At 47.2% G+C, this 12602-nt stretch overlaps 4 protein-coding genes across 6 annotated transcripts; 3 read left to right on the top strand and 1 right to left on the bottom strand.

Moving 5' to 3' along the window:
• The first annotated feature begins 15 nt into the window (after positions 1-15).
• On the top strand, positions 16-1758 carry LOC135343402 (large ribosomal subunit protein uL3-like). The gene is made up of 5 exons (XM_064540408.1): positions 16-375; positions 616-711; positions 818-978; positions 1028-1217; positions 1452-1758. Exons 1-5 carry the CDS (start codon positions 58-60, stop codon positions 1671-1673), a joined length of 987 nt encoding a protein of 328 aa, XP_064396478.1. The 5' UTR covers positions 16-57; the 3' UTR covers positions 1674-1758.
• A 111-nt stretch (positions 1759-1869) lies between these two features.
• LOC135343401 (uncharacterized) lies at positions 1870-7732 on the top strand. 3 transcript variants are annotated; one of them, XM_064540407.1, is made up of 12 exons: positions 1870-2370; positions 2443-2478; positions 2753-3657; positions 3705-3780; positions 4225-4362; positions 4421-4666; positions 5609-5743; positions 5802-6068; positions 6509-6631; positions 6768-6899; positions 7079-7235; positions 7348-7732. In XM_064540407.1, the coding sequence occupies exons 1-12, from the start codon at positions 2280-2282 to the stop codon at positions 7556-7558; spliced, it is 2517 nt and encodes an 838-aa protein (XP_064396477.1). In that variant the 5' UTR covers positions 1870-2279; the 3' UTR covers positions 7559-7732. The 3 variants fall into 3 exon arrangements, with proteins under 3 accessions (XP_064396477.1, XP_064396476.1, XP_064396475.1); XM_064540406.1 differs by having other exon boundaries at positions 4421-4735; positions 7112-7235; XM_064540405.1 differs by having other exon boundaries at positions 4421-4735.
• A 625-nt stretch (positions 7733-8357) lies between these two features.
• On the bottom strand, positions 8358-11219 carry LOC135342154 (G1/S-specific cyclin-E1-like). The gene is made up of 9 exons (XM_064538811.1): positions 10907-11219; positions 10604-10672; positions 10159-10452; positions 9842-9988; positions 9489-9584; positions 9154-9427; positions 9004-9104; positions 8883-8939; positions 8358-8644 (listed from the first exon to the last, which is right to left on the bottom strand). Exons 1-9 carry the CDS (start codon positions 10985-10987, stop codon positions 8519-8521), a joined length of 1245 nt encoding a protein of 414 aa, XP_064394881.1. The 5' UTR covers positions 10988-11219; the 3' UTR covers positions 8358-8518.
• Positions 11220-11321: 102 nt separating this feature from the next.
• On the top strand, positions 11322-12592 carry LOC135342548 (tumor protein p53-inducible nuclear protein 2-like). Its single transcript, XM_064539285.1, has 3 exons — positions 11322-11680; positions 11787-11997; positions 12112-12592. Exons 1-3 carry the CDS (start codon positions 11545-11547, stop codon positions 12362-12364), a joined length of 600 nt encoding a protein of 199 aa, XP_064395355.1. The 5' UTR covers positions 11322-11544; the 3' UTR covers positions 12365-12592.
• Positions 12593-12602: the final 10 nt, after the last annotated feature.

Below are 12602 nucleotides of genomic sequence, written 5' to 3'. Positions count from 1 at the left end.
CTTTTGAGGCCACAAGTGATTTTTTAATCACGCGACCCACGTGGTATTAAATAAGCGATGCCTATGTTCAAGCAAGCCCTACGCTTCATTAGAGGACTTGGTAGCTGTCGGTCATTAGCAGTGAGAGCATGTCGTCCCGTATCCTCTGATGCACTCTCCAGAGAAGAGCTCCAAGTGGCAGAATCGGTACTGGCTAGACTAAATAGTGAGGCTAAAGAGGATGAACCCGCGGCGTCTATTAGAGTGGCCCACCTCCCCCTAAAAGCAGGAGAATGGAGTCGTACGTCACGTCGTTGTGGAGCTGTAGCCATCAAGTTAGGTATGAGTCAAGTATGGACTAAAGAGGGGACCTCCGTAGCTGTCACCCTCCTCCAGGTACGTGTGTGTGTGTGGGGGGTCCTTCATTACCCCCTGTGCTGTGTGTGGGGGTCCCTCATTACCCCCTGTGCTGTGTGTGGAGGGTCCCTCATTACCCCCTGTGCTGTGTATGGGGGTCCCTCATTACCCCCTGTGCTGTGTGTGGGAGTCCCTCATTACCCCCTGTGCTGTGTGTGGGGGTCCCTTATTACCCCCTGTGCTGTGTGTGGAGGGTCCCTCATTACCCCCCTCCCTCAGATTGTGGACAATGAGGTGGTGATGGTTCGTACACGCGAGGGAGAGGGGTACAATGGACTACAAGTTGGAGCAGTCAACCATCCTAAGATTAGGAATGTGAGTCATCACTCTACACACACACACACACACACACCCACACACACACACCCACACACACACACACACACACACACACTGTGTCAATGTATCTAATGTTATACAGATAACCAAACCTGTGCTGGGTCAGTATACAAAAGCTGATGTAACACCAAAGAGAGTCTTACAAGAGTTCAGGGTATCGGAGGATGCTCTCCTCCCAGTGGGCACATCTATCACAGCCTCACACTTCACACCAGGCCAATATGTCGATGTCTGTGCCAAGACGTAAGATACTAATAGTGGCTAGCTAGCACTCATAATGTCCTTCCTCTAGCATTGGGAAGGGCTTTGCTGGAGTGATGAAACGTCATGGTATGAGCGGTATGCCAGCCTCGCATGGCGTGACTAAGGCTCACCGTAAGATGGGTGCCACTGGAGGAGGTCAAGAACCTGGCAGGATATGGCCTGGTAAGAAGATGCCAGGGAGGATGGGGGGAAAGAGAGCTACAGCACAATGCCTCAAGGTGAGGGGGGTATGGTAGTCATGGTGAAAGTGGTGTGGGAATGCTGTCGTAGTAACTGTATATAGACTATGCTAATTAATAGTCGAGGAATGTAGCCAGTAGTTGACCCATAGTGCCAGTAGTTGACCCATAGTGCCAACCTTGCATTGTTCTCACTAAACGTTTCATTGTAATAGATGTACCGTTTTGGTGTGAATATTTGTAACTAAGCTGTTGTCCTGCCTCTATCTATAGGTGTACAGAGTCAACCATAAGTACAACGTACTGTATGTTAAAGGACCTGTGCCAGGACATACTAATACTTATGTGCGAGTGACAGATGCTAGGAGGAAGCCACGCCCACACCACGCCCCATTTCCAACAGGAGGTGGTCCAGAGACTGAGGAGAGTTATTGCACTGATATCCACTTCCCACACCAACCAACACTAGACTTCCCTGATAAGAGAAAGAAATAGTTTGTATAATGATAATTATGTTATTGTTTAGTGCACGCAGTTTCTTGTACAAACGATCTCATTAGAAGTGCTTGGTTAACAAGAGTTGTGTGTACATGTACCGCTGCTTGTATTGCGTTGTGTTATGTGTGCAGCGCCTCTTGTCTCAGTGAACACACCCTGCTTCCCACGTACACCCTAACCCCTCAACTCTACATATCAGGTTTTCGCAACTAATTTGTATCTTAGCAACTCAACCTTATAAGCCTAATTCTGAAAAAAAATCAAATTCTTTTTTAGCTCTCGAATGCACGTGGTATTCCTGACGCCTTGTCAGCATGGGCGTGAGCTCATAATTCTGTTTAGCATATAACTAGTCAGTGTTGATTTCCATGCTCTATTATTCAGATTCAATGATTGTGTAGCATTGCTATGGCTTTCCTGAATGCATAGTTATATATGCATGCAATGTGTCTAGTGGTTTAATTGAATTGAGAGCCTGTGTACATCATTGTAGTGGAGTCAATAGCTTTCTATACAAGAGCAGTTCTATAGACCTATCCAACCATCTGCAAGGAGCATTATAGTGTTTGCTATTAGCTAGCTTAGTTGAGTGTGCATGAGAGTATGATGGAGCTTAGAGTTATATTGCTGTGTGTTGTGTGTGTGCTGCTGGGGCATTGTCTGCAAGCTACTGTCTCTCAAGACTGCAGTACAGGTAAGCCATGCAATAGCTAGACTAGTACTCCACTAGCTATAGTGATTGACTGCATGTGTTTTGTTACTGCAGGAGGAGAGGATTGTGACACCACCCCGCTCCTTCACAGTGAGTGCAACACCGTGTCTAGACTAGAGTGTGGCCAATGGTCGCATTGTATGCGTAGAGCTCAGAGCATTCTGAGTATAATTGGGGTGTTGAATAGACAAGGCGTATATGGGTTTATCTGGGTCTATGGAAAGAACGTACCAAATCATTCGAAGCATTCAATAATACTTGTCTTTTTAATTCACTAAAAATCATTTTGCGTGTTCTCATTAATTTTGAATAGCTAGGAAAGTGATGTGCAAATTCATGCAACATTGAATCTCTTTGACTGCAGGCAATGTAACATACAGGGAAGTGTCTTCATTGAAAGGCTATAATGGGATGGATGTGTGCCTCCTGGTATCAGGAGCTAGCAGCATGTCAGGAAAGCATCTCTGGCTACAGAAAGTGGTCACTCTGCTGGAGGAGCAATTCAACTCGCTGGACATCGTCTCTAATCAATACTGTCTTGTGCATTTTGGCAGTAATAGACGATCGCTGACTGGGCATTTTCTCACAGCAAATGATAACGTATTTTTTCCCTCTAACGACTTTGTGTTGGCACGGCGACGACTACAGAAAAAAGGCGATGTTGCCGATGGTTACGAAGCAGTTCAGTTCACATTATCCCATGCTCCATTCCGCACTGACCCTCGTATTGGCCGAGCACTGCTACTAGTCACAGACATGGGTCGCACAGCTCTGGCTGCAAGCAGTCATCTGAATAGAGATAACGTCTTTAGTCTATTAGCTGGTCATGAGACTGCACTGAATGTCGTGGTGGACGTGTCCATGCGATTACCCGGGCGATTACCCGGGAAGATAGTACTAGGTCTACATGACACGCATACAGTATCCACACTATCTGAGAATGGTGCAAGTTATGAGATCATGGACTCTAATGTGGAGGTGACCAGTGTGCAAGGGAACACTGTAGAGGACTATGTAACCCTGGCAACGGCTAGCGGAGGATCGTCATGGCCACTGTCACTATTGGCAACAAGTAACCTCACTGTACTGAAAACTTTTGTGCGAGCTTTCGTGACAGAAAATGACATTCAAAGAACTCTTTCTGTGAGTGTGTGTGAAGAGTGTGAGTGTGTGCAGGTGGGCGTAGGTGGAGAGTGTGCCAGGCGTGACTGTGTGAAGGCCACTGACCAGGAGACCTGCCGTTGCCTTGCCAACAACGCCCCTACAGAGGTATGTTATTATTACTGGTATACAGTGTGTCATTATCCCCCCCACAGTGTTTGACCCCCTCGCCTGTGACCCCCGAGGGGGGGCAGTCCTCTGTGCTTAACCCCCAGCCCACCTCAATACCTCGTGAGTTGCATGACCTTGTTTAGTGTTGTTTCTCTTTCCTGTTCAATTTACAATAACCCTAACCCTATCCTGCCTGCCGCCTGCCTGTGTGCACACCCTCCACACCCTCCACACCCTCACTAACAACCACCCACACATCCTCATGTGCACACCCTGCTCTGTAATGCAATTACATTAATTAATTGTTGGACTTGGTATTTAATTAAGTAGTGAAATTGTTATTGAATTATGGTCCTTAGAAACCTCTCTCATACAATATATAACCATGCCATATGTAACCCCATGCCATGTGTAACCATGCCATATATAACCATGCCATATATAACCCCATGCCATATGTAACCCCATGCCATGTGTAACCATGCCATATATAACCATGCCATATGTAACCAAACAGTATATGTAGCCGTGCATGTATATAACTTCTGTGTGGTGTGTTTGCAGGTCCTCTGTTGGTGACAGGGGCAGTGGATCAGTTCCCTGGAGGGGAAGTGGAGCTCAGCTTTAATAGTACCATTAATAGAGCCTCTTATGAATGTGTCTTCCTGACCAACGACACAGACACACCACAGCTACTACCATGTGAGTGTGTGCCCCTTGTGAGGGTGTGCCCCTTGTGATGGTGTGCCCACCCCCTCAGGTTCCAGTCCCTACTACCTCAAGAGTCTGCCTTCTGGGGATCACAAGATGCTTGTCATTGGAAAGAGAAAAGATTCTATTGGTACGAGGATATTTGCCTTCACGTTGACCACACCCACACTCCCCCACATCACGCCCACGGCTGTTGATGCTGGTAATGGCAGTCTAAGAGTGGAGACACAACACTATGGCTTCTCCCTGGATGTGACACTTTACTGCTCGCTGGCTGGAGGTCCATTCTATCAGTGTGAGTGTGAGTGTGTGTGGGTGGGTGTGACATTTTACTGCTCGCTGGCTGGAGGTCCTTTCTATCAGTGTGAGTGTGAGTGTGGGTGGGTGGGTGTGGGGTGGGTGTGACACTCTGCTGCTACTCGCTGGAGGTCCCTCATCTATCGATCAGTGTATACAGTACAAGTGTGTGTCCAGAGGTACATCTTGATTGAGTGTCCTGACATAACTAGCATCATACAGTGTGGTCTGCCAGACACTATGCAATGTGTCCTTAGTAATCTCCATAGGCAAAAGACACGTACATGGTTGATATTATTATGTATCACATCACACTATGACCTTTGACCTTCAATATTTGCATGCTAGTGCACGAGCAAGTAGTTAAGTAGTTGGTCAAATAGTGTGTGTGTGTACCAGTGTGTGTACCAGTGTGTGTCTGACTGATGTGTGTGTGTGATATGTGTGTACCAGTGTGCAGTGTGTGTACCAGTGTGTGTACCAGTGTGTGTCTGACTGATGTGTGTGTGTGTGATATGTGTGTACCAGTGTGTGTACCAGTGTGTGTACCAGTGTGTGTCTGACTGATGTGTGTGTGTGATATGTGTGTACCAGTGTGTGTAACAGTGTGTGTCTGACTGATGTGTGTGTGTGTGATATGTGTGTACCAGTGTGTGTACCAGTGTGTGTACCAGTGTGTGTCTGACTGATGTGTGTGTGTGATATGTGTGTACCAGTGTGTGTAACAGTGTGTGTCTGACTAATGTGTGTGTGTGATATGTGTGTACCAGTGTGTGTCTAGTGTGTGTGTATGACAGGTGTCGGCTGGTAGTGGATGCTGCAGTTGATTGTAGCTTCACCTTTGGTGTCTGCTAGTTTACCTTTGCTGGAGGTCACCTCCAGTCAGAATAATTACTCCTTGTATGTGTGTGGGTGTGGGTGTCACTGTGATGCTGTGTAGGTGGTGTGTCTGAGGTGTTATCAGCGGAGAGATTGGGGACTGACCAATCAGTGTTTGTCGTTGTTGCTATTGGCAACCGTGGTCTACTAGCAGCGGGAAGTCTCCTAGTGCAAAGACCCTACACTAAACCCACAGGTAAGCGTGTGGGTGTGTGGGTGTGTCTATTAGTCTCATTATGGCCTCTCATATATAGGTCCTATTGTGGTTGGTATTCCAACAGTAGACGCCCCTGATCCATTTGGGCGTATCAGAATACGCTACAATACGTCACGTCCTGATGTGCGTTGTTTGTGTCGAATAGTGGGACTGAGATTAGTGGATTGTAGTGCGATGGAGTACACTAGTGACCCTCGTGTGTTGGGAGGTGGTGATCACACTCTCTCCATAACCTGTATGGATGAAGATGGCTATGCGGACAATAAGCTCATCAAATTCTCACTCTCTCTCCCTCCCACACCACGTGAGCACACACACACTACACCGCCTCCCACACACACACACACACACACACACACACACACACACACACTACAGGGCTGTACCCTCTTGTTTTCTGGTGGTGTCTTTGTGTAATATAATGTATATCAGGTTTCGAATGCAAGGTTAATTAATTAGTTGTAAATGACACTGTACAAGCATTGATTGCGTTGCATGCGCATGCTCACTTTTTGTGTTTATTTCGATTGCGAATTATGCAAATAACGTCGCATTCGAACCCAATATAGTTATTCTGTTGTGTTACAATAGCTGCTCATATGAATGGATCCTCTCAATGGATAACGTGAGATACACAACCCAGCACTGTATGGGAGCATTGTAAAAGTACAAGGTGTCCCCAATTCAGTCCTATACACTATCTACCACTGTGACCATATATGGGCATTGTATGTGTGTATGCAGCTCCCGGACCATTGTCGTGTGACGTACATGTGAGGATACAGGAGCACCGATTGGTCGCTGACTACACTTGTGATAGGAGGGTTATGGCAACTTGTCAGGTCTCCAGTCTACAACAAGAGTCCTGTAAGTATACATACCCATATTGCTTTAACCCCTTGTGCCCTCCCCCATTGCTTTAACCCTTTGTTCCACCCCCCATTGCTTTAACCCCTTGTGCCCCCCCCCCCCATTGCTTTAACCCCCTGTGCCCCCCTCACAGGTAACTCTCCTAGTGGTATATACGTGGCTAACGTCAGCACGCTGGGAGGTGGACCACACGTGTTCATTCTGTGTGTGGATGATGGGTTTGGCAAGACACTCATGAAGATCCTGCCCTTCACTATTGGAACAGGTGGGCCCATGCATACTAGCTAATACCGTCAGGTGGGCCCATGCATACTAGCTAATACCGTGTCCTGCTATCTCAGAAATATAAGTGAGTGTTTTCAGAGCAAGTTTTAATAGTCCATGACTTGCGGTGCAAACGTCTGATTTCAATTAATTAGCTCTTTAGTACCCTCCCCCTTACAGCCCAGCGTAAGTGTTGTCCCCTCCCCCTTACAGCCCAGCGTAAGTGTTGCCCTCTCATCAACTCCACTCTCTCATTACTCAACATCTCACAACCTCACGACACGAGTCTATACCTCTCTGTTGCCCCTGGCAACTGCTCCTTGTCCGAGGGATTCAGGTGAGTGCATACACTTATCCTCCCTAGCGTGGGCTAATTGATAGAGTACGATTGTGCTAGCCCCGCCCCCTCATTGTGTGCTGTTATCTAGCCCCGCCCCCTTCCCCTGCAGCTATTCTGTTGCCTGGGGGGATGGCAGTATAGACTCAGGAACACTGGTCAGGCTAGAACCACTACACACAAGTCATCGTTACCAGGAAAGTGGGCATGGCTCCGAGGATAGTGGAAGTGGCTACAACGTGGAGGTGTCTTATTGCAACAATCCATCTATAGAGACGAACATTTGCTGCTCCTCGCTAGTGCTGCCAGTAGAACCACACTGACCCACGCCCACACACTCATCACTTGTACACACACTGCCACAACACTAGTAGCCATTACTGTATAGTCACTCTCGACATGTTTTACTGTATTTACGCATGTAGCACCATTTTCATCAGAGCTAATCGCTCGTTAATTCAATCAAAAATCAAATTAATGTGTTATTAACAACTTAACTGTGAGAGAGGGGGGGGGGTTATTAAGAACTGTGAGAGAGGGGGTAGTGGGGTTATTAAGAACTGTGAGAGGGGGGGGTGGGGTTATTAAGAACTGTGAGAGAGGGGGTAGTGGGGTTATTAAGAACTGTGAGAGAGAGGGGGTAGTGGGGTTATTAAGAACTGTGAGAGAGGGGGGGGTGGGGTTATAAGAACTGTGAGAGAGGGGGGGTGGTGGGGTTATTAAGAACTGTGAGAGAGGGGGGGGTAGTGGGGTTATTAAGAACTGTGAGAGAGAGGGGGGGTAGGGTTATTAAGAACTGCGAGAGAGGGGGTGGTGGGGTTATTAAGAACTGTGAGAGAGGGGGGGTGGGGTTATTAAGAACTGTGAGAGAGGGGGGGTGGGGTGGGGTTATAAGAACTGTGAGAGAGAGGGGGTAGTGGGGTTATTAAGAACTGTGAGAGGGGGTAGTGGGGTTATAAGAACTGTGAGAGAGGGGGGGTGGGGTGGGGTTATAAGAACTGTGAGAGAGGGGGGGTGGGGTTATTAAGAACTGTGAGAGAGGGGGCATACTGGGGGGTAAGCTATGTTATGGTCTTAAACTTCATTGGCAGCTGAATGATTATGCCATGCAGCATGCAGTAATTTTTACCATGTAGTCACAATTCATTGTCAAAAGTTGGTACAACGAATTAAGATAATAAAGAAATGATTACTGTAACAGGTGTGTCAGAGTAAGTGAAGATAAAACCATATAATAATTATAGTGGGCTACATTGAAAACATACAAAAAATTGTTGAGTGTCCTAGTGTGGTGAGTTGATGGGTGCTAGGCAACGCCTCTCAGAGCGAGGGGGCGTGAGAAACACAGAGGACTCGTAATATCCCATCCTCAGATATTCTTCTGTAGTCCCCAGCTCTCTAGCATCATCCTGTATACATAGGAGGGGGCAGAGGTTAGCAGGGGATAGTGATACGAGGGGGCAGTGGTTAGCAGGGGGTAGTGATGAGGGGGCAGAGGTTAGCAGGGGGTAGTGATGAGGGGGCAGAGGTTAGCAGGGGGTAGTGATACGAGGGGGCAGAGGTTAGTGATATGAGGGGGCAGTGGTTAGCAGGGGGTAGTGATATGAGGGGGCAGTGGTTAGCAGTGGTTAAAGCATGTATTCTCACCATCATTGATATGGAGATATCGTGTGTCTGTATGTTATGAGTGTCTTGAGGTATCACCTGTGGTAGGAAGGGGAGGAGTAACCACACCCATTAAGACACCCCCACTACCAGAGCTACTTACTCCTGAGAAAGCTTTCTGTATGATGGTTCCGTTGTGTCCATAGACTACAGCAAATGGATGCATCCATCCCACACACAGTCTAATCTCACTCAGCTCGTACCCTGTACATAAGTATAGACACAGTGCGTGGGTGGAGGGGACAGTCCCTACCTGTGATTAATAGTAGGTGAGCACGACTTCGCTCTGAAGACAGAAAGAATGCTGACGCAGCAAGTACACTTGACCCAAACTGCCGACTGTTTGTATCTAGGGTGCAAAGGTCGAGTAGTTGCATGACCTTAATGAACTCTATTGGTGAGAATGCTGGTAGTTCAAACTCTCGCTCCTTGACTCCAGGACGCAAATGATGACTCAGCAATTGTACGTAAGTGTTAACCCAAGTGTTGACTGTCACCTGACTGTGGTTGAGACGCCAGCGGAGAGTCTAAAGGTCAATCATGTAAATACAGGGGACCTCACACACACTGTAGCATGTATATAGTTACCTTGCAAATGATGAGCTCCATTTCTGTGATACTTGCCACTGAGCAAGCACCATCAGTGACATAGGCAAACTCTCCAACCTTGGGAGGATAGATCTCCTGCATACACAGGGAGAGGGGTCAATACTTGGTGTGCATAGTGATACACAGGGAGAGGGGTCAATACTTGGTGTGTGTGTAGTGAGACATAACTGTGTTAGCACAGTCAGGGTACACAGCTTAACACCATGCAGGGGGCTGTACACACAAGGACTACTATATACACAGTGGCTTTACGGACAGTAAACAGTACACTGTTATAAGGGGCACAATGTCCAGTAAACAGAAGGTAATGAATACTAGTACAGCTGACCCACCTCTATCTTGGCAGAGATGAACAGACAGGTTACACCTATTAGTTGTAGTTGCTCTTTCTGGAGTCCAGATCTTGTGTCCAAGAACCTGTCTAACATGTCCTTTGCCAGATAGTATGTCTCCCTATGCAGCCTGTACTCCTCACACACCTGTGTACGTGTGTAAGCATCAGCTGGGATCAGTGGTACATGTAATCAGCTGTAGCTAACAAGACATTATCTGCCATTAGCTATCACACAATACACGCACACACGCACAGTACAGTACCGTGCACACACACACACACACACACGTACTGTACAGTACCGTACGTACATACCTCCAACATCCAGTCCAACAAGATGACCCTCATGCTCGGAACAATACCAGGGTGGCGCACTTGCAGGTCTGCCTCAGGTGCTGACTTGACAACGTCTTGCTGTCTCATCTGAGCCCACACTTCTCCCGAGGCAGCCCATCGTAGTGAGGGCAGGGGGGAGCGGGTCTCCGAGGGGGCACAGCTACTGAACAGTCCCTCTCCTCCCAATGGGGGTTGCTTGTAGTAGCCAGCTGGGTTCTCCTTACTAGCCTTGTGTAGACACAGCACTGACATCATCATACAGTTCTCTTTCATCTGAGGGACAGACACAGCCAACATTATTAGATCCAAGTGAAAGCAATCAAGCGCCTTTTTCCAAGCACACACCCAACTATAGACTATGATTATTCATAGCTACAGGAAGGCGGTATATCTAGAGCTGCATGGCGACCTCTCCTCTCCTTACCTCCATGGCTGGCTGGATGGTAGCTGCTGCTGCCGTCTCTTTGGTAGCCTGTCTCTTTCTGGATGGGCCCTACAGTTGGGAATAGTGACCATACACTCCACTAGACACTATGCTTGTGGTGCTAATATATATTCACACAGCAAACGATGCTAACTATGCAGTATCTAGGTTCCATCCATGCCCAGTGCAGTGCGCTGCAGCTAGCTAGCTCTTTACCATACAAGAAATGATAATCTATACATGATTTTACAAGCTAGCTAAAATAATTAATGACATTTAATGGGTCAGCTGGATCTAGCTCACCTGTTCCAGTGTAGCTGTACTGTCCTCCTGTGATCTCTTTCTCGACGCTCTTGTAACTCTCTTGACGGGGGTGCTGTCCATTGCAGGGATACAAGCTCTGAGGAATGAAGCTGATCTGTGTGATCTAAGCTTACTAAGGCAGTGCTGAGTAGACTGGTCTAGACTAGCTAGTTATTGAGATGATTGGCAGATGCTACAGCCAGTGATCTAGCTACAACAATCCTACACTATACTAGAAACTAGCAAGGGAACATTGAAAGGGCTTGTCTTTAGCGCCCTGTTAGAAACTAAATCAGCTGTGAGGCTTTTGATTGGCGCTTGCACATGCAAGCATTCCAGTTCTGTGTTGTGGTGTATCAGCCCCACCCCCACTACACAAAAGGCGGCAGCTTGCACTAATTAATAGAGGCTGCTGTGGTTGCGTCATTCAACCACAAGTGGAATGTAAACAAAATTATTATTATTATAGGTGTATTTACTATTGCTAGTCTAACTAGAGCGCTTTCTCCGTTCGCCTGTATCTATTTAGCACAAACTCTCTCTCCTAAAGTCGCCAAGTGTCCCTCTAATGACAAAGACCTCACTCAAGCTGTTGAACTACTGTCAGCTGCACATCTCCCTATATTAAAAGAGAAAATATGCTCACTTCATTTCTTGGCAAGTTGTTCTGGGGCAAGGAGAACCCTCAAGAGGAAGAGGTGGACCAAGAGGGGGTGACTACTGAAGATGGGGAGGAGGGTTGGTTACTGGTAAACAGAGCAAGAGAGTCTGCAGGTAGTCTAAATACACAGTGACACCACGTACCTAGCTAGCTGCCCTAAGAAACAAGCTGCCCATACGATACATAGCTAAGATACTGTTGTCTCTCTCCCACATCCAGGCTCAACGTCTAGCACTGGTCCACAAGACTGGGATATGGAGTCTATGGCTTCTGATGGTTCGTGGGTGCTAATGCCAGCCACAACCTTCACTGGAGGCCCTGCCCCTGCCCCTACACATCCAATGGAGGACCTCCTTATAGAGCACCCCACCATGTCCGTGTACCAGGAGCCAGCAGGAAGGTCTGATGAGGGACACGAACAAGACAACAGGTCACACACACAACAGTATAAACATCCTATTAGCTAAGCTTCCTACACTTAAGTTCCTGGTTGCTATATACTATGTTCTGTATTAAGAATGATAATTGTATTCTCCCCATACAGTAATTTAGAGGCTGCCCGTTTAGAGAGAGAAGTTGCTCTGAGAAACAGGCGTCGTACAGAACTAGCCCAGCACCTCCAAATACCATTGCAGGATAAAGGCTCAGTGAGGGTGAGGGGGGCAAATAGGAGCAAGCAAGGGAAACTGACACGACGTGCGCTAAAGAGACAGAACATCAACAACCATAAGGGTGGAAAACAGCTCAACAAAGTTCACAAGATACCTGTCAAACCACCTGGCAAGAGGAGATGCTAGGACTGATAATAAGAACACCACAGTAGCTTAGCCACCATAGCTAGCTAGGTGAGTGTGGATGTTGTTTTATCCCACTTTCAGTTCTGTTGTTGTAGCAAACACATTATTTTAGCCTCATTGTTTTTAGATCACCTACACACAGTATCCCATAGCAACAGTCAGTATGTGCATTTCCACCAGATGGCTGTATCATGACTATGTTTAGACATTATGATTATACTCTATATACATCTGCTTA

Source organism: Halichondria panicea, chromosome 10 (assembly GCF_963675165.1).
Source record: "Halichondria panicea chromosome 10, odHalPani1.1, whole genome shotgun sequence".
In the NCBI taxonomy this organism is placed as follows: domain Eukaryota; kingdom Metazoa; phylum Porifera; class Demospongiae; order Suberitida; family Halichondriidae; genus Halichondria; species Halichondria panicea.
Note: the sequence above shows the minus strand (reverse complement) of the source record. Positions and strands in the feature narration are given on the sequence as shown.

What these genes read in the sequence shown, in the direction of transcription:
- LOC135343402 (XM_064540408.1), top strand. Translation starts at nt 58, where the DNA reads ATGCCTATGTTCAAGCAAGCCCTACGCTTCATTAGAGGACTTGGTAGC. An exon ending in GTCGATGTCTGTGCCAAGAC is followed by an intron (nt 979 to 1,027) that starts GTAAGATACTAA and finishes TCCTTCCTCTAG; the next exon opens with CATTGGGAAGGGCTTTGCTG. An exon ending in CTACAGCACAATGCCTCAAG is followed by an intron (nt 1,218 to 1,451) that starts GTGAGGGGGGTA and finishes CTCTATCTATAG; the next exon opens with GTGTACAGAGTCAACCATAA.
- LOC135343401 (XM_064540405.1), top strand. Translation starts at nt 2,280, where the DNA reads ATGATGGAGCTTAGAGTTATATTGCTGTGTGTTGTGTGTGTGCTGCTG. An exon ending in CTCTCAAGACTGCAGTACAG is followed by an intron (nt 2,371 to 2,442) that starts GTAAGCCATGCA and finishes TTGTTACTGCAG; the next exon opens with GAGGAGAGGATTGTGACACC. An exon ending in ACCCTACACTAAACCCACAG is followed by an intron (nt 5,744 to 5,801) that starts GTAAGCGTGTGG and finishes TCTCATATATAG; the next exon opens with GTCCTATTGTGGTTGGTATT.
- LOC135342154 (XM_064538811.1), bottom strand. Translation starts at nt 10,987, where the DNA reads ATGGACAGCACCCCCGTCAAGAGAGTTACAAGAGCGTCGAGAAAGAGA. An exon ending in GTACAGCTACACTGGAACAG is followed by an intron (nt 10,673 to 10,906) that starts GTGAGCTAGATC and finishes TCCCAACTGTAG; the next exon opens with GGCCCATCCAGAAAGAGACA. An exon ending in TCACCTACTATTAATCACAG is followed by an intron (nt 9,105 to 9,153) that starts GTAGGGACTGTC and finishes ACTTATGTACAG; the next exon opens with GGTACGAGCTGAGTGAGATT.
- LOC135342548 (XM_064539285.1), top strand. Translation starts at nt 11,545, where the DNA reads ATGCTCACTTCATTTCTTGGCAAGTTGTTCTGGGGCAAGGAGAACCCT. An exon ending in CAGAGCAAGAGAGTCTGCAG is followed by an intron (nt 11,681 to 11,786) that starts GTAGTCTAAATA and finishes TCCCACATCCAG; the next exon opens with GCTCAACGTCTAGCACTGGT. An exon ending in GGACACGAACAAGACAACAG is followed by an intron (nt 11,998 to 12,111) that starts GTCACACACACA and finishes CTCCCCATACAG; the next exon opens with TAATTTAGAGGCTGCCCGTT.